Here is an 18552-nt window from a genome sequence, read left to right as displayed (position 1 = left end):
AGATCATACAGACACACACACAAAAAATACAGACACACACACAAATTATACACAGACACACACAAATCATACACAGACACACACAAATCATACACAGACACACACATAAATCATACACAGACACACACAAATCATACACAGACACACACATAAATCATACACAGACACACACACAAAATATACACAGACACACACAAATTATACACAGACACACACACAAATTATACACAGACAGACACACAAATTATACACAGACACACACAAAAATACACAGACACACACACAAATCATACACAGACACACACACACAAATACACTCACTCAAATACACACACACACACAGACAGACACCCACACACACGGCCCCGCGGGTGCCGGAGTCATCTGAAAGGGAACACGTTCTGTCGGAGGAGACGAGGAGATCCCGGTCACGCATTGAAATCAGGGAACTGTAGTGAAAGCGAAACCTGAAATCGGTCACTCACCGTTTTTGAGTTGGTGTTTGACGGTGCCCGGCTCCTCTGCGGCTCCTTCCTCCATCGCGCCGGCTTTTATTTTGTTGTTCTCTTGCGCTTTAATCCGCAAGAACCGCTCAGGGGAGAATATCGGTGCTTGTAAATCTCAGCCTCTTCGTCGCAGCGGCAACGCAGGGCCCTTCGGAAGCATGGCCGAGGAGTGCGGGGCTGGTGGGCGGACGGGGCGGCAGCGCGGCTCTCGGTCCCGGGGCTGAAGGTTGGCCAGTTCACCCTTGGTTGCGAGTTCCGCCGAAAACCTTGTCAGTTTCAGGCGCAGGCGTGTCAATTTCGCGTCAATTCCAGATACAAGCTTAGACATTTCAGATACAATGTTGCACAGACCTCCCCCATCCCCGTCTCACACTCACTGACACACACACTCACTGACACACACTAATTGACACACACACACACACACATACTCTCACACTGATATACTTACATTCATTGACACACACACTCACTCACACTGACACACTCATATTGACACACACATACTCTCACATTGACACACACTCACTGAGACACACTCATACACACACTGACACACACACTCACTGACACACACATACACTCACACACTCACTCACTGACACACACACACTCACTGACACACACATACACTCACACACTCACTGACACACACTCACTGACACACACTCACTGACACACACTCACTGACACACACTCACTCACTGACACACACACACTCACTGACACACACACACTCACTGACACACACACACTCACTGACACACACACACTCACTGACACACACACACTCACTGACACACACACACTCACACTCACTGACACACTCACACTCACTGACACACTCACACTCACTGACACACACACACTGACACACACACACTGACACACACACACTGACACACACACACTCACTGACACACACACACTCACTGACACACACATACACTCACAGACACACACTCACTGACACACACACTCACTGACACACACACTCACTGACACACACACACTCACACACTCACTGACACACACTCACTGACACACACTCACTGACACACACACACTCACTGACACACACACACTCACTGACACACACACACTCACTGACACACACACACTCACTGACACACACACACTCACTGACACACACACACTCACTGACACACACACACTCACTGACACACACACACTCACTGACACACACACACTCACTGACACACACACTCACTGACACACTCACTGACACACACATACACTCACACACACACTGACACACACACACTCACTGACACACACACACTCACTGACACACACACACTCACTGACACACACACACTCACACTCACTGACACACTGACACACACATACACACACACACTCACTGACACACACACACTCACTGACACACACACACTCACTGACACACACACACTCACTGACACACACACACTCACTGACACACACACACTCACTGACACACACTCACTGACACACACACACTCACTGACACACACACACTCACTGACACACACACACTCACTGACACACACACACTCACTGACACACACACACTCACTGACACACACATACACACACACTCACTGACACACACATACACACACACTCACTGACACACACACTCACTGACACACACACACACTCACTGACACACACACTCACTGACACACACACTCACTGACACACACACACTCACTGACACACACATACACTCTCACACTCACATTGACACACATACCTTGTCACTTTCTGATATAATTTTTCAAACCTTCCCCCGACCGCCACCAATTTTAGACCAATGTCGCAACCCTCTAATTTTGGAGACAATGTTGCGATTTCGCCCCCGATACAATGTTACCAACCCCCACCCACCCCCTCACGTTTCCATAGAGCTTTTGTTTCTCTTGTCAATTTCCAGGGCCAAGATCTGCAAGTTTGTTCTGCGTTTGACATGTTCGACCCTAACGGGACGCCCTGCTCCCGGCTGCTGCCCTTCCTCTCCCTCTGCCAACTCCGGCCACGGTCGCTCGACCCTGAATGGCTTACTTCACTTGAAATCTGGTCGACTTCTGCAAGTGTGTCGCCTGAATCCACACTCCTCCTCGCTCTCGGCCTTGAGCTCCCCCCGCCCCTTGTTTTGGCGGCTGGCGCCTTTCTTCCCGGAAATATCCAACTTGAGATTACACACCGTGCAAAAATATGTGCTCGCAACCATGTATCACAACAACACGACTTACGGAGGCTGCAAAGGCTCAGGACTGGAGATTGGAACCGCCAGAGGAATCCACAGAAGTACCCCCACCACAGTCCAGGCCCTTCAGCCCTCGATGTGCTGCCGACCCATATACTCCGACCTTCCTGCCTCTAAACCGTCTCTTTCATCCACGTATCTTTTAAATCTCCCTACTGTTCCAGTCTCCACCACCACTTCCCAGGCAAGGTATTCCAGGCCCTCTCTGTGTTAAACAAAACTTCCCCCCACCCCCATGAAACTCCCATCCCTCCCTCCCTCCCTTTGGATAGAAGTCCCCTGAAGTTCCGGAGCTGGCTGGCTGTCTATGTCCCTCAGAATCTTGTAGATTCTGTCTTCACTCCAGGCCCGGGCCACATCTCCTCTGCCCCCCTCTTCGCGACTTCCGCGTCCTTCCTGTAACGAGGTGATCCAAACTGGACACAATCCTCCGAGTGGATCTCGCCAGAGATTTGCAGTCGACCTCTCTCCACTGAACTCAATCCCCCGACTAATAGAGCCCAGCGTCCATAGGCCTTCTTAACCTGTGCTGCGGCCTTGAGGGGTGCATGGATTTGGACCCCAAGGTCCCTCCGCACTCTTAAGTAACTGACCATTCACCCTGCCCTCAGCCTTCTGGTTTGTCCTTCCAAAACGCATCAACCTAACACCAACCGGATTGGAATTCACCCATCACTTCTCTGCCCCAGCTCTGCATCCCATCGTACCCTCTTGAGACCTTCAGCTCCACCTACAACTCCCTCCAACCTTCATATCCCCTACACAACCTGACAGACCCATCCTTCATCAGGTCACGTGCAGAAATCACAAGGAGCAGGGGACCATGGGGAGCTCCACCCCACCGACCCCCCCACCCCACCGACCCCCCCACCCCACCGACCCCCCACCCCACCGACCCCCCACCCCACCGACCCCCCCACCCCACCGACCCCCCCACCCCACCGACCCCCCCACCCCACCGACCCCCCCACCCCACCGACCCCCCCACCCCACCGACCCCCCCACCCCACCGACCCCCCACCCCACCGACCCCCCCACCCCACCGACCCCCCCACCCCACCAAGGCAGAATAATTCCCATCCAACACCACTACAGGCCAATTTTGAATCCACACAGCCAAGGTTTCATGAGTCAAGAGTCGAGGAATTTGTTTACTTACCCCCCTCTTCCCGTGAAGAGTAGTCTCTCGTTGGACGTAAAGAATTGCATCCAAGACACGGACACCAAGATCCCACAAACAGCAAAGCATCAGAGTACAATTGAAAGGGGAGATGAATTTCTACAGGTGGTACCATGAGGAGTATTCTGGCCGGTCGTATCATGGCCTGGGATGGAGGTGCCAACTCTCAGGATGAGTATAAACTCCAGAGGGCCATTAACTTGGCCTGCGACATCACAGGCACCAGACTCCACTCCGTCGAGGACATCGACATGAGGTGGGGTCTTAAAAAACAGCTCTATCCTCAAAGACCCCCACACCCCATCTTCACTCTGCTACCATCAGGGAAAAAGGTCCAGGAGCCAGAAGACGAGCTCAAGAGCAGCTTCCTCGCCATTGCCATCAGATTTCTGAATTATCAACAAACTTTCTCTTATTTTCCTGCATAATATGTATTTTTGAAATGTAATTTATGGCAATTTATAAATAAAGTCTAATTTTGGAGAAAAAAACATGAACACAGCAGGACATCACATGGATCTGTTCCCCCCACCCACGTGGATTCCGCCAACACTTCCCGCTGCCTCGGGGGGAAGGCAGCCGAGGCCCTGAAGGTCCCATCCCACCCTGGACACACTCTCATCTCCCCCACTCCTGTCGGGGTGAAGGCTCAAGCCCACACAAGACTGTTACAAGCCCAGAGGACCCTGAAACCCAGAAGCAATAGATATTCACCAAGATAAATGGTTACTTAAACAAAAGCTGCTTTTAATTATCTTTAAACATGAAAAAAGAATCACATTTTATCTTAACTAACCTAACTTAATCCCCTTCTAATTCTAAACGTGCATGTGTGTAAATTCACAAAAGTTCTTTGGTTCACTGTCCAATCTCATTTCTCATTCCTCCAAGTTCACTGGTTGCAGGCGATTCTTAAACTGTGCACAGAATTTAACATTTATAAAGTTCACCAGGCTTTGGTGCTTGGAAGGTAAATGGTTACCTGTCAGGAAGGTTCTTGTCAGTTTGTAGAGAGAGAGATGTGTTGTTCACTGGACACTCACAACTGATTCCTTTTTAATCAGCCACTTCAGTGACTTGCTGACAGAACTTGCCCCTCAGGGTTCTCCAGATGATAACCTCTTTCTTTCAGATCACCAGAGTTCCTTTTTGTTTCCCTTATTCCAAGTGAAACATTAGACAGCCAGTCCTCTCCTCTTGCATGAACCACAAGTGCTTTGACCAGGCAGTCTTCCAAAATGGGGTTTTCCACAAGCTTGGCAGTTTGTCCTGTTCCAGTCCCCGCTGCTTTGCCACTGCAACACTGCAGAACTGATCTCTCTCTCTCTCTCTCCCTCTCTCTCTGCAAAACCACATGACCCTCTTAGAACAAGTTCTCTTCCAGACAATCTGTGGCTCCAATAAAATCTTTCATCTGTTGCCTTTTGTAAACAAAAATCCATTAGTGAAGTCTCTTGAGCACTCATCAAAGCTCTTGCAAAGACTGTTGCCCCGATATGTCTAGCATGGGCAGAGCTCCAATATTTTAAATAAGATCTGTTTTAAAGATCTTTCCCAATTTATCTCCCAAAAACATATCTATATACTCTGTCACAAGACCATCTCTACCACGCAGCCATTGGGCTCCTGGATGAACCCCACTGCGGTGCTCTCATGCTGCCTCACTTGGTGCTAAATGATTTTTCTTTTCAATCCTCTGTAGAGGAGAGAAATCTGCAGCTCATACAGGCCCTTTGGCCCACATCCACCTTGCTGCTGACTTCCACCCCGACCTCAAATTCACTCGACCCATCTCCAGCGACACTCTCACTGTTTTCCTCTCTCTCTCTATCCATCTTGGGAGACAAACTCTTGGCTGACACCTATAAATGGGGTGGCACAGCTGGCCTGGCAGTCGGCACAGCACCTTTACAGCACCAGCAATCAGGACCAGGACTCAAATCCTGCGCTGTCTGCGAGGAGTTTGTCCATTCTCCCCATGTCTGTGTGGGTTTTCCCTGGGGGCTCAGTTTCCTCCCACCATCCTGACACATACCGGGGGTTTTAGACTAATGGGAGGTAAATCGGGTGGCTTGAACTTGTGGGCCAAAATGGTATGTCAAATTTACCAACTACCTTGATTACATCTCTTCCCACCCTGTCTCCTGGAAAAATTCCATCCATTCTCTCAATTCCTCCATTGCATCTGCCCCCAGGATGAGGACGTCCAGCCAGATCATCAGAGATATCCTCCTCCTTCAAACCACGTGGCTTTCCCTCGACCACCATCAACTCAGCCCTCACCCACACATCCTCCATTACCTGGCTTCCTCAGCCCCCACCCGCAACAAGAGCAGGATTCCCCTCACCCTCTCCTACCACCCCACCAGCCTCCACATCCAGAACATTCCCCTCTGCCATTTTCACCATCTACTCCCCTCTCCACCTTCCATTGTGACTCCCTCATCCACCCATCGTCCCCTGGGCACCCACCCTCCATGACTTCAGGGGATGCTCCACTTGCACCCGCCCCTCCTCCCTCAGCATCATTCGGGGCTCAAAACAGTCCTTCCACGTGAAGCAACCTTTTGCTTGTGAATCTGCAGAAGGTGACCTGCTGGATCCGATGCTCCCGTTGTGGTCCCCTCTACGTCGGACGTAGAGCAGGAAATCACGTTGTGGAGCACCTCAGCTCTGTCCATTGCAATAGCGTGGATCTCCCAGTGGCCACCCATTTCAGTTCCCCACCCCCATTCCCTCGCTGATGTGTCCATCCCTGATCTCATGCACTGCCCGCAAATTGGAAGAACCATCCCTCATCATCCATCTGAGAACCCTCCAACTGGAGGGCATTAACATTGACCCCCTCCAGTTTCCATCAACCTCTTCCCCCATCTCTCTCTCTGTTTCCTTTCACAGATCAGTTCTCTCCTCTGCCCTTATCACATCCGATGGGGGGTGGGGGTGGCAATGGTTGGCATGGCGGTGGGCGCAGCACCTTTACAGCAATTGGGACCAGGATCGAAATTCCACGCTGTCAGGGAGGAGTTTGCACATTCTCCCTGTGTCTGCGTGGGACTCCCAGCGTTCAAAATTGGGAGGGGGTTGTAGTTTACTTGTCACCATGCTGTGTCTAAATTGTAAAAAAATGAACACCTTTTGTCTGTTGATCTGGACCCTCCCCCTCCCTATTCTTCCTCCTTTCTCCTTTGTCGGACCATCCTTCATCTACGACCCACCTCGGGATGACTGGGGTGAAACCAGTCACCCCCCCCACCCTCCCCTTTGCTGAATGCGGGGGAAAGGGGAGTCCTTGTCACGGCTCATCCCCAGGGTAGTGGAACAGAGTGCTGTTCCCGGAAACTGCTGGAGGACCATTGGCCCCGTGAAAGGCGCACTCGGGCTCACCTGGAACCCACGGGTCTTCCAGCGACTGGAGTCATTCCAGGCTGCGAGAGGGGGGTGCGCTGAGGCTTGGCATGGAGGGCCTGAGACCATGGGGAAGCCCGTCAACCAATGGGGGCGGGGGAGGGTGGGAGGAGTGTCGACAAGGTACCCAGTGGTGGTAATCAGGCAAACAGAGAACAAAGGTTGACACCAGCAAGGTGAATCGACTTAGAACGGGTTTTGTTGGTAAATAATTTATTGTGAATGAAGTTCATTTTGGGGAAACCAAGAGAAAAGCCTTGTCAAACTTGTTCTCCATTCCAGGCAACTTCTCCTCTGCACCCTCTCCCAGGTGGCTTCATCCTTCCTGCAATGAGGTGACCAGAACTGGACGCAACTCTCGACCTCTCCGCTTTCTGTTAAACTCGTCTCCACCACCCCATTCCTCCCCGTCCCCTTTACCCCAGCTCTCTCTCTCTTCCCTCTGTCACTTTTCATGGAGGTGAAATCAATTCTCACCTCTCCTCTTATCACATCCAGTGAACACCATTCATTGGTCTGGACCCCTCCCCCCCAGGTCAGTCTTAATGTACCTTGAAGAAGGGCTCAGGCATCGTTTGGGGAATCGGGAGCTCAGATGGGCGGCTGGGGTGCTGATAGCTCAGATGGGTGGTTGGGGCGAGGACCTGCAATCTGGTGGGGCGGGGGCTCTGGCAGGTGGCCGGGGCGAGTTCCTCCATCATTTACTGTGTGCTTCCGCAAACCTCCAAGCGTGGTCCAACCGGAGTTTTACAGAACCGCAGCGACTCTTGAGTGCAATGACCCGACTAACGAAGGCCAGCGCCCTGTCAACTCACAAATCATAATCCCAACGAACCTCCCAGTACAGCATGGCATCTCACTTGTCGTGAGTCTGCTTGTTAAACAAACTTCTCTCCCTGCACCCGTGGCAAAAGGGAGCAGATTCCTGCATCCTTCCAACCCCTTTGTGGTGCTGGGGGGAGGGGGGATGGTAAGAGAATTGGGAGTGAGTTGACAGGCAGGAGAGAAAATATATTACATGGAAAATTATCGGGTGGGGCTTTATTGGTGGGGTCCTTGACGATGTTGAACTGCTTACGCTGGACAACGAAGATTCAGCTTCCTGGAAATTTTGGGGTGTATTTTATGCATTTTTGGGGCCGCTGATCATGAAAATCACCTGAACATTCTTCTATCATGCCGTTTTCTTTCAGGTGTAACCTATTTTTTGTGATTTCCTTCCACATTTTAATTTTACCTCATGCGGCCAAGTGTGACACGTCATTGAAAATTCGGCCTTGGACGTCTTCCCCGCTGGTCCTGGCATGGTTAGCGACGAGCGCAGTGAAAGGCTCCGCCGGAACGCTGTGACCGTGGAAAAGCCGGCGTCGGACCCCTGGAATCCATCGGTGCTGGCTGCCTACTGTTGGGAGGCATCAGATGCTGAGTACGAACGAAAGTCATTTTTCAGGTCAGCCGAGTGTCAAACTCGATAACAGTTAATGTTTCTCCAACTTCCTACATGATGAAGCAGATCTAAAATTATCTTTGTGTTCAGCTTGACGTTGTCTGTCGTAATCCCCCCATTTCTTTACAGGAAGCAAAACCTTTTGAAAAGAAGTTGTTGTCCAGCGTAATCAGGTGGGGTGTAACATTTCCTGAGAGCCAGCACAGAGTTGATGGCATGAATGGCCTCTGCGTCCTGTGGGCTGGAAGTTCAGGGAGCCTTTGAACCACCTGCAAAGATGTAGAGACTTTAACCAGTCGCGGGTCAATGATGGAGGGGGGGGTGAAATATTCCTGTCCCGACAGCTCAAGCCCACACGGGGGATGGGAGTGGGGAAGGAGGGGGGATTCGCCAGTGCCTCTCCGTCCCTCAGTTCAGCGGTGGAGTGGGGTCCTTCCGGTGGTCCGCTCCACCCGAATCCGGCTGCCCTCTGCTCCCCATCCCGGCCAATCAGAGAACTGCCTCCCTTCAATTTGTACAGCCAGAAAGAGGATGGTCCATTTCTCCCCTTCACCCTTGGATAACGTCACTCTTTTCCTGATATTATCTATTTTTTAAAAAGTCCAGTTTAAATTCCCGGGCAGGATTTGAACCAGCGACTCGCATCTCAGATGCAGTGTGGTTCGGAGCAGGACGATGAGGCAATGGCAGAGGCGGCTCCTGGCTCTTGGACGGTTATTGGTACAACGAAGACACAGGGGTCTCTCCCTCCCTGCTTTCTGTGTGACTCACACCTGGAGGGCAAGGGTGGGGGGGGGGGGATAGGGGGAAGCATAAGGCTGTGTCAGCAAACAATCTTCAGAATAAACAACCCCCACAGTGGACACGGGAAGCTCACTCATCCATCGGGATGCACACCTCCCCATTTTGTAACCTCGTTCTCCCCTCCACACCCCCCCCCCCCCACCACCAAGGTTGACCAGAAGGACCCACCACCAACCCAGCTGGTTCCATCCACCCTTCACATCCCCCTGAAGGTGACCGTTATGGCCTCATGCGTCAGATCCCAGATTCATTCCCCTTTGCTCCCCAATCTCCGACTCCACCCGCTGTGTTATTTCTACTCAACACCCCCCCCCCCCCACCCTTTTACTTTCCTCTCGTCCCATCACACACTCCAGGGGTCAGACACAGAGTGAAGCTCCCTCCGCACCGTCCCGTCACACACTCCCGGGGTCAGACACAGAATGAAGCTCCCTCCACATCGTCTGTCACACATTCCCGGGGTCGGACACAGAGTGAAGCTCCCTCCACACTGTCTCATCACACACTCCCGAGGCAGGGACAGGTTGCTGAAGGGTTGTGGTTGGATTAACCATTGGGCTAAGTAGGATTAAGCCTCGAGGACCGGAATGGAGGAGGAACGGGGACCTCGGGCTCCTGGACAGGAGCGCGGATGTCAGACTCTACAATTCTTTCGACCCCCCCCCCCCCCCCCCGGTGTTTATCAACCTCCTGGCATTTTGTGACTCCTTGGATTGTCCCATCGACTCCCAGAGGTCAATATCGACCTCTTTGAAGACCCCCCTAATATGTTATTTAATGTAACAACGCCACTCTATTCAATGGTGGGGCAGGGGGGCAAGGTCGGGGGGGGGGGGGGGAGGCCTTACTAATGTTCAGCCTTGGGGCCTGGGTGTTACTTAACCCACCACTGGTTATGGGAAGGGGTCTTTCCAGGAGTTTCCCAGAGGAGGCTGCGCTAACCAGAGGTGAGCAGGGAGGGGTCTGGGCCTGAAGAGCGCAGCGGCACTGGGGTAAGGAGGCTGTGTAGAGACGTCTGAGTCACAGGGGTGCAGGGCGAAGAACTCTGAGGCCAGGCTGATCACACCTGGAGCTCAGTGGGTGGGGTCCGATCAGAGGAAGAGAGAGAGAGAGTGTGTGTGTGAAATGGGAGGGGGAGAGTAAGGGGAGGGGGAGAGTAAGGGGAGGGGGAGAGTAAGGGGAGGGGAGAGTAAGGGGAGGGGGAGAGTAAGGGGAGGGGGAGAGTAAGGGGAGGGGGAGAGTAAGGGGAGGGGGAGAGTAAGGGGAGGGGAGAGTAAGGGGAGGGGAGAGTAAGGGGAGGGGGAGAGTAAGGGGAGGGGGAGAGTAAGGGGAGGGGAGAGTAAGGGGAGGGGGAGAGTAAGGGGAGGGGGAGAGTAAGGGGAGGGGAGAGTAAGGGGAGGGGGAGAGTAAGGGGAGGGGGAGAGTAAGGGGAGGGGGAGAGTAAGGGGAGGGGGAGAGTAAGGGGAGGGGGAGAGTAAGGGAGGGGGAGAGTAAGGGGAGGGGGAGAGTAAGGGGAGGGGGAGAGTAAGGGGAGGGGGAGAGTAAGGGGAGGGGGGAGAGTAAGGGAGGGGAGTAAGGGTAGGGGGAGAGTAAGGGGAGGGGGAGAGTAAGGGAGGGGGAGAGTAAGGGGAGGGGGAGAGTAAGGGGAGGGGGAGAGTAAGGGGAGGGGGAGAGTAAGGGGAGGGGGAGAGTAAGGGGAGGGGAGAGTAAGGGGAGGGGAGAGTAAGGGGAGGGGGAGAGTAAGGGGAGGGGGAGAGTAAGGGGAGGGGGAGAGTAAGGGGAGGGAGAGTAAGGGGAGGGGGAGAGTAAGGGGAGGGGGAGAGTAAGGGGAGGGGGAGAGTAAGGGGAGGGGGAGAGTAAGGGGAGGGGGAGAGTAAGGGGAGGGGGAGAGTAAGGGGAGGGGGAGAGTAAGGGGAGGGGGAGAGTAAGGGGAGGGGGAGAGTAAGGGGAGGGGGAGAGTAAGGGGAGGGGGAGAGTAAGGGGAGGGGAGAGTAAGGGGAGGGGGAGAGTAAGGGGAGGGGGAGAGTAAGGGGAGGGGGAGAGAGAAAGAAAGGGGAGGGGGGAGAGAGAGGTTAATGCAATATTTCCAATTCAGACACAAACAGGAACGAACGGCTGTTGCCCCACCTGGTGATGTGTTCAACCTAGTCAAGGACGAGGGTCCTCCTTGAACTTTAAGGCACACAGGGAGGAGTTAGATGGATATGCAAATAAAACAGAACCAACCTTCCGTGGTGGGCAGATCCCTTGGCCCCTCTCTCACTTTGTTGTGGTTCGTCTCTAAGTTCTTGGTCATTTCTGGAAGTCAAGAGCACTGATTGGTTACGCTCGGTTCCTCTCACTCCCCTGCACTGCCTTGAGGCCCATCCAGCCTCTGCTAGCCCTTCCCCTGAACATCATTCTCCCAAGTCCCGTTTCCTTAATCCGGAGGCTCATTCCCCCTGCGGAATAATCCCATGGGCTCTCCTTACTGAGTTTCCTGCCCCCAGGTCTGTTCCCATGAGCTCACCTCTTGGACCTTTCCTGCTTCTCCACTGGCCCCAGCTTCCTTCACCTCTGAGCTGTGCACTTTGCAGAGCTCCCGTTTCCTGTCGCGGTGAGTGTCGTCAACCTGGATCCGTCTGAATCCCTCCACGTAAGCTGCCTGTTCTGCAATGGGTTCTCTCCCCTCCTCCATCCCCTCTCCCCCACATCCCACCACCCTACCCCCCACCCCACCACACCACACCACAGCCAGGTTTATTATTACCAGTCATCCCCGGACATGTAAACCTTCAGGGAAACTTTACAGTTGAGGCAGGAAAATCAGTGGGTGCAGCAACGTCTCTGTGCCTCTGAGTCCTGGGTTCAATACTGACCTCCAGCAGGGTGTGCGTGCTTGTGTGTGCGTGCGTGCGCGCAAGCATGGGGGTGTGTATGCATGTGTGTATGTACATATGTGTGCACTTGTGGTGGAGTGTGCGTATACATGTGTGTTTGTGCACATGTGAGTGTGTATGTGTGTTTGTGAGTCCGCGCACACATGGGTATGTACATGTGTAGGGTGTGTATGTGTGCGCATATGTGCATGCATTTTGGAGGCATGTGTGCACACGTGTGCATGTATGTGTACGCACGTGCGAGTTGGATGGGGAGAGACTGGGTGAACGAGGGGGAGAGGGAGAGGAAACGGTAAGAGAGGGAAGAGGGGAGAGGGAGATTAGAGGGAGGGAGAGGGTCAGAGAGTCTGGGAGAGAAAGGGATGAGGGGAGAGGGAGGGTCTGGGTAAGGGAGAATGAAAGGGAGAGGGGAGGGGGAAATGGGAGAGGGAGGGAGGGAGAGATGGAAGGATTGGGTAAGAGAGGGATGGGGAGAGGGGGACGAAGGGAAGGGGAGACTGGGTGAGAGAAAGAGAAAGGGGTGGAAAACAGAAGAGAGAGGGACAAGGGGGAAAGGGGAGAGAAAGAGATGGGGAGAAATTCTGAGGGGGGGGGGCCATGAAAAGGAAGGGCAGTGAATGTAGTGAGGGAGGGGAGTGTGGAGAGGGAGCTGTGTTTGGGACAATGTATGGGATGCAGGACTGTATAGGATAGGGTGCTGTGTACAGGATAGGTCAGTGAGTGGGATGGTGAGTGGGATGAAGGACTCCAATGGATAGGATGCTGTGGGGAGGGGAACTATGTATGGGATGCAGGACTGTGTTCAGAAACCAGGACCGTATGGGAAGGCGGACTGTGTACAGGATAGCAGGCTGTGTACAGAACACAGGACAGTGTACAGGATAGCAGGCTGTGTACAGAACACAGGACAGTGTATGGGATGCAGGACTGTGTTCGGGGCACGGGATATGTACGGGAAGGAGGACCATATGGTAAGCGGGACTGTGTACGGGACACGGGACTGTGTACGGGACACGGGACTGTGTACGGGACACGGGACTGTGTACGGGACACGGGACTGTGTACGGGACACGGGACTGTGTACGGGACACGGGACTGTGTACGGGACACGGGACTGTGTACGGGACACGGGACTGTGTACGGGACACGGGACTGTGTACGGGACACGGGACTGTGTACGGGACACGGGACTGTGTACGGGACACGGGACTGTGTACGGGACACGGGACTGTGTACGGGACACGGGACTGTGTACGGGACACGGGACTGTGTACGGGACACGGGACTGTGTACGGGACACGGGACTGTGTACGGGACACGGGACTGTGTACGGGACACGGGACTGTGTACGGGACACGGGACTGTGTACGGGACACGGGACTGTGTACGGGACACGGGACTGTGTACGGGACACGGGACTGTGTACGGGACACGGGACTGTGTACGGGACACGGGACTGTGTACGGGACACGGGACTGTGTACGGGACACGGGACTGTGTACGGGACACGGGACTGTGTACGGGACACGGGACTGTGTACGGGACACGGGACTGTGTACGGGACACGGGACTGTGTACGGGACACGGGACTGTGTACGGGACACGGGACTGTGTACGGGACACGGGACTGTGTACGGGACACGGGACTGTGTACGGGACACGGGACTGTGTACGGGACACGGGACTGTGTACGGGACACGGGACTGTGTACGGGACACGGGACTGTGTACGGGACACGGGACTGTGTACGGGACACGGGACTGTGTACGGGACACGGGACTGTGTACGGGACACGGGACTGTGTACGGGACACGGGACTGTGTACGGGACACGGGACTGTGTACGGGACACGGGACTGTGTACGGGACACGGGACTGTGTACGGGACACGGGACTGTGTACAGAATGTGGAATTGTACAGGTGAGGGGAAGGGGGACTATTACCTTTCCCGTCCAGTGTCGGGTCACTGTCCCTGCTGCCGGTGTTCCTGGTGTCTGCTGCCTCCTCCCAGCCTACCCTTCGTTGCCGGAACCGGTGCCGGGGGGTGTCTGTCCCGTAAACTCTGGAGCTCAGCTTCCTCCGTACCCTCTCTGCCACCTTCCCCTGCTGCTCTGTCCCCTCCGAGCTCTTCCGCGGCGGGCCTGGAGCATCCGAGGAACCTTGGGGGGGGGGGGTGAGGGGAGGGGAATGCCAGAAGCAAGTTCAGCAAAGGCCCTGCTGACCCGTATGACCTGACCCCCCCAACACCCTTTTACCCCTCCCAATACTCGTCCCACTGACGAGTCCGTGTTTGTCACGGAGCTGGGGACTCCCAGTGGAGGCCTCCTAATGAAGGAACCCCCCCCATCCCTTTTTCGCTGGAGAGCTGGGGGGGGGGATAGAGAATTGCGCCCAGGTGTACCGTGAAACAGACTTTTAAGATTGGGCGGCTGGGAAGAGGCTGCGTTCAACGCGATCTATGGAGTGGGCAAGATGGCAGTCCCTGCTAGCGTACTGGAAAGGGGTTTATCCTCTAGTTCTGGCTGCATTTCAGCCCCAAGCAGCTAGTCGTTGGGCACCCTGTTCAGTGAGAGAAGGGTGGGGGGGCAGCAGGGTGGGGAAACGTCTTGATTCAGTGATGTCAGTTGGGTTGGTAACTCCTGGTGTTGCCCAGTGCGGTAATTCATGGTGTCACCCCACACCCCTCCCTCCCACACCCCCATGGACCTCCTCCCATACCACACAGAATCCTTAGTGATGTTTTTTGTACTAATGTGATTCCCATAGATCACTGAACGTCGCGAGATAAACAACCGGCAAAATTAAAATTAGGCCTTTAAATTACATCGTATGACTTCATTCTCAGAAAAAGTTATCAACTGAGGCTCACAAATACTAATTCCCACAATATTGGAGCCAAAGCACCAGAAAATCTGATGCCAGCAGCAACAAAAAACAACAGCGCTTGCATGTTCTGCAGGCAGACGGAACTGCGTGGTTCAAAGCGTCGTCGTCACTTAAAATCAGGATCTATTGTCAGATTTGGTGTTTTGAGGCAGCGTCACAGTGCAAACGTTCATATTATAACCCATCTTACAACGTTACTGTAAAAATAATAGTGCACGAAATGTCAGGCAGTGTCTGTGTTTCATTGATCATTCGGGAATCTTGATGGCAGTGGGGAAGAAGCTGCCCTTGGGCTCGTCTTTAGGCTCCTGGACCTTTTCCCCGAGAGTAGCAGAGTGAAGAGGGCCTGGCCTGGGGGGTGGGGGTCTGAGGATAGAGGCTGCTTTTTTAAGACCCCGTCTCATTTCGATATCCTTGACGGAGTAGAGTCTGGTGCCCGTGATGTTGCAGACTGAGTTAATGACTCTCTGGAGTTTATTCTTGTCCTGAGGGTTGGCGCCTCCGTACCAGGCAGTGATGCAACCAGTCAGAATGCTCTCCACGGTACCACCCTTGAGGTTTACGAGAGTCTTCAGTGACGTCCCGAATCTCCTCAGACACTTTGCAAAGTCTTGCTGCTGATGTAGCTTCTTTGTGATTGGATCGATATGGAAACTCCAGGACAGATCCCCGGAGATGTTGACCCCCAGGATTTGAGGTTCTTGACCCTCTCCACTACTGAGCCCTTGATGAAGACTGGGTCGTGCTCCCCTGACTTCCTCCTGTAGTCGACAATCACCTCCTTGGTTTTGCTGACGTTGAGCGCAAGGTCATTGTCGTGACACCGTTCAACGAGCTGATCGATCCCCCTCCTGTACGCTTTTTTGTTGCCGTCTGTGATTCTGACAACTGTCATCGGCAAACTTGTAGATGGTGTTGGAATTGTGCCTGGCAACACAGTCACAGGTCGAGCAGTGGGCTGAGCACATACCCTTGGGGTGCACCTGTGTTGGTGATCAGTGAGGAGGAGACGTTTCCAGTTCATACTGACTTGGTCTCCGATGAGTAAGTCAAAGATCTAGTTGCAGAGGGGGGTACAGAGGCCCAGAGTTTGTAGCTTCTTGACCAGCATGGAGGGAATAATGGTGCTGAACGCCGAGCTGTAGTCGACGAAGAGCAGCTATATGTGTGAGTTGCTGTTTTCGAGGTGACCCAGGGCTGAGTGGGGAGCCAGCAATATTCCATCTGTCATGACAATAGGCGAATTGCAGCCTATTTATGCTCGGTGTGCAGAGTCCGAATTGAGGATTAATGCAGTAATTATGGCAGAACTCTTACAGCACAGTACAGGCCATTGGGCCCACAATGTGGTGCTGACCCATATATTCCTACCCCCACAAAATGCTAAGCCCTCCCAATCTCATAACCATCCATCTGCCCATCTCTTAAATGCCCCTATTGTAACAGCATCTGCCAGCACCCCCTGGCAAGGTGTTCCAGGCCCCCATAACTCCCCCCCTACGTCTCCCCTGCACTTTGTACAGACATCCTCCTGTGTTTGCTGATCTTGCCCCAGGGAAGCAGGCACTGGCTGTCCACCCTGTCTCTGCCTCTCAGAATCTTGTGGACCTGTGGTTCGACTTGCTTAAACCACCTTGCTAACTGCAGAGCACTCCTGGCACAGGAGGGTGTACGCCAAGGACCTTGGTGCCCCGGACAACCTCGGCAGAGGTCAGCAGAGAGCAGGTCTCCGTCCTTCCCCCACCCTGGCCTCCTGTTCAGATCGTTTGCCCCCTCTCTGTGAGCTGGCGAGCCCCACCGCAGCTGTGGCGTTGGCGAGGCAGTTAGAACTGCGTCCTGCCGCGTGGTCACGGGCCAGCAGGGTTAGCAGCCCTGGGACGGTGTTGGGTTTCCGATCCGGCCTGATTGAGGAGGCCGAGGATCCAGGGATGGAGAAAGGTGCTTGGGCCCCAACAGGTTCGGCTTCCCCTGATCCTAACCACCAATCTACCGGTTAACGTGCCAGCATGAACCGGCACACAGGGGTCAAATCGCGCTGGGGGAATCATTTTGAATCGGTTCACCCGGGGTGGCCTGCAGGACTGGAGGAAGGGTGCCAGCTGGTGAGTGTGACAAGGCGCGCCTCCCCAATTCCCGTTCACCTACCACCTTCAGTATCAGCGCCCAGCCAACGCCCCCACCCCATTCTCCGGGCTCCGCATCCGACCGCCCTGGTCTCCTCCCCACCCCCCCACTCACCACTGGGCTGGTCCATCTCGGGGCCGTTCTCCAGCTGGGAGAGGTGGACAATCCCCTCGGGAATTTCGAGGCTGCTGGTGGGGTTGATGAAGTGCGGCCTCAGCTGGTCCTTGCCCATCTCCTTCCGTGGTTTGATCAGCTTCTTCATCTTGTCGGCGATCCAGTTCCCCTTCCTGCTGGGAGAGCGTGAGGGGAGCCTGCATCCCGTCATCCGGACACGGAATTAACCTGTCATTTCACCCTCCACCACCCCTTCTCTCACCCTCCCCCCTGATGTCCTGCAGAGAGGTTTTGTTTTTAAAGATTCAGCACGGTGACAGGCCCCTCTGGCCCATGCCGCACAATTTACGCCCTATTAACCTACACCTCCCACTGATTGCTGGTGCCGAAAGGTCATTGTGCCAACCGCTACCAGGACCATGGCTGTAACAGGGGGTCGGCATTGGGGAGGGAGGGGGGGTCGCTTTTTTTAATTGTACAGGATTGAGGTCGTGGGGTGCCACAGGGCGGCACTCCCAGCCAGGGGCCACACCACATGCCAGTCGTGGTCAAGTGGTCAAGGTGACCTTTGCGATCAGCACCCCCCCCCCCCAAGTCGCCAGGGGGCTGCAGTCCATTGGCCCAGGCTGACCCCCCTGAGCTTGGCTTCGAGCCATTGGCCCCAGCAGCCAACAGGGCCTGGCCTGCCCTGAGGGACTGCCCCCCCCCCACCCCCAATCCTGAGCCTGCAGAACTATAAAGGACCATGCTCCCCCTTTGCTCTGCCTCTTTTGACCTCTCGTGGCATGTAAGTAGTGCCTTTCGCACTAGGCTGGGGTGAGTCCCGAGGACGGGGAGCAAGATCCATCTCCAAAGGGCGGGGCACGTATCACCTTGATCCTGATTGTTGAATGTATGCATTTAAGGAATTTCCCCAGTTTCTGTCGGTTTCT

At 54.2% G+C, this 18552-nt stretch overlaps 2 protein-coding genes across 16 annotated transcripts in view; both read right to left on the bottom strand.

Annotated features, from left to right (window-relative positions):
- Positions 1 to 2994, bottom strand: part of LOC138740800 (ribosomal protein S6 kinase alpha-5-like) — a 97868-nt gene extending 94874 nt beyond the window's left edge. For 3 of the 6 annotated variants that reach the window (XM_069893913.1, XM_069893917.1, XM_069893916.1), the window contains exons 1-2: positions 2574 to 2721; positions 486 to 772 (exon numbers count right to left, since the gene is read on the bottom strand). In XM_069893913.1, the coding sequence (XP_069750014.1) occupies positions 486 to 540 (55 nt within the window). In that variant the 5' untranslated portion in view covers positions 541 to 772; positions 2574 to 2721. Of the gene's footprint in view, positions 1 to 485; positions 773 to 2573; positions 2723 to 2764 lie in introns of those variants that run through there. The other 3 variants (XM_069893915.1, XM_069893919.1, XM_069893914.1) reach the window with 2 other exon arrangements.
- A 4568-nt stretch (positions 2995 to 7562) lies between these two features.
- The window catches only part of LOC138740799 (girdin-like), a 54792-nt gene continuing 43802 nt past the window's right edge, over positions 7563 to 18552 (bottom strand). For 4 of the 10 annotated variants that reach the window (XM_069893908.1, XM_069893904.1, XM_069893903.1 and 1 more), the window contains 4 exons: positions 17621 to 17817; positions 14440 to 14655; positions 11844 to 11915; positions 7563 to 9586 (listed from right to left, as the gene is read on the bottom strand). In XM_069893908.1, the coding sequence (XP_069750009.1) occupies positions 9528 to 9586; positions 11844 to 11915; positions 14440 to 14655; positions 17621 to 17817 (544 nt within the window). In that variant the 3' untranslated portion in view covers positions 7563 to 9527. Of the gene's footprint in view, positions 9587 to 11843; positions 11916 to 14439; positions 14656 to 16444; positions 16607 to 17620; positions 17818 to 18552 lie in introns of those variants that run through there. The other 6 variants (XM_069893907.1, XM_069893905.1, XM_069893906.1 and 3 more) reach the window with 6 other exon arrangements.

Source organism: Narcine bancroftii, chromosome 8, assembly GCF_036971445.1.
Source record: "Narcine bancroftii isolate sNarBan1 chromosome 8, sNarBan1.hap1, whole genome shotgun sequence".
NCBI lineage: Eukaryota > Metazoa > Chordata > Chondrichthyes > Torpediniformes > Narcinidae > Narcine > Narcine bancroftii.
The sequence above is the reverse complement of the archived record's forward strand: the minus strand, read 5'-3'. Positions and strand labels throughout refer to the sequence as shown.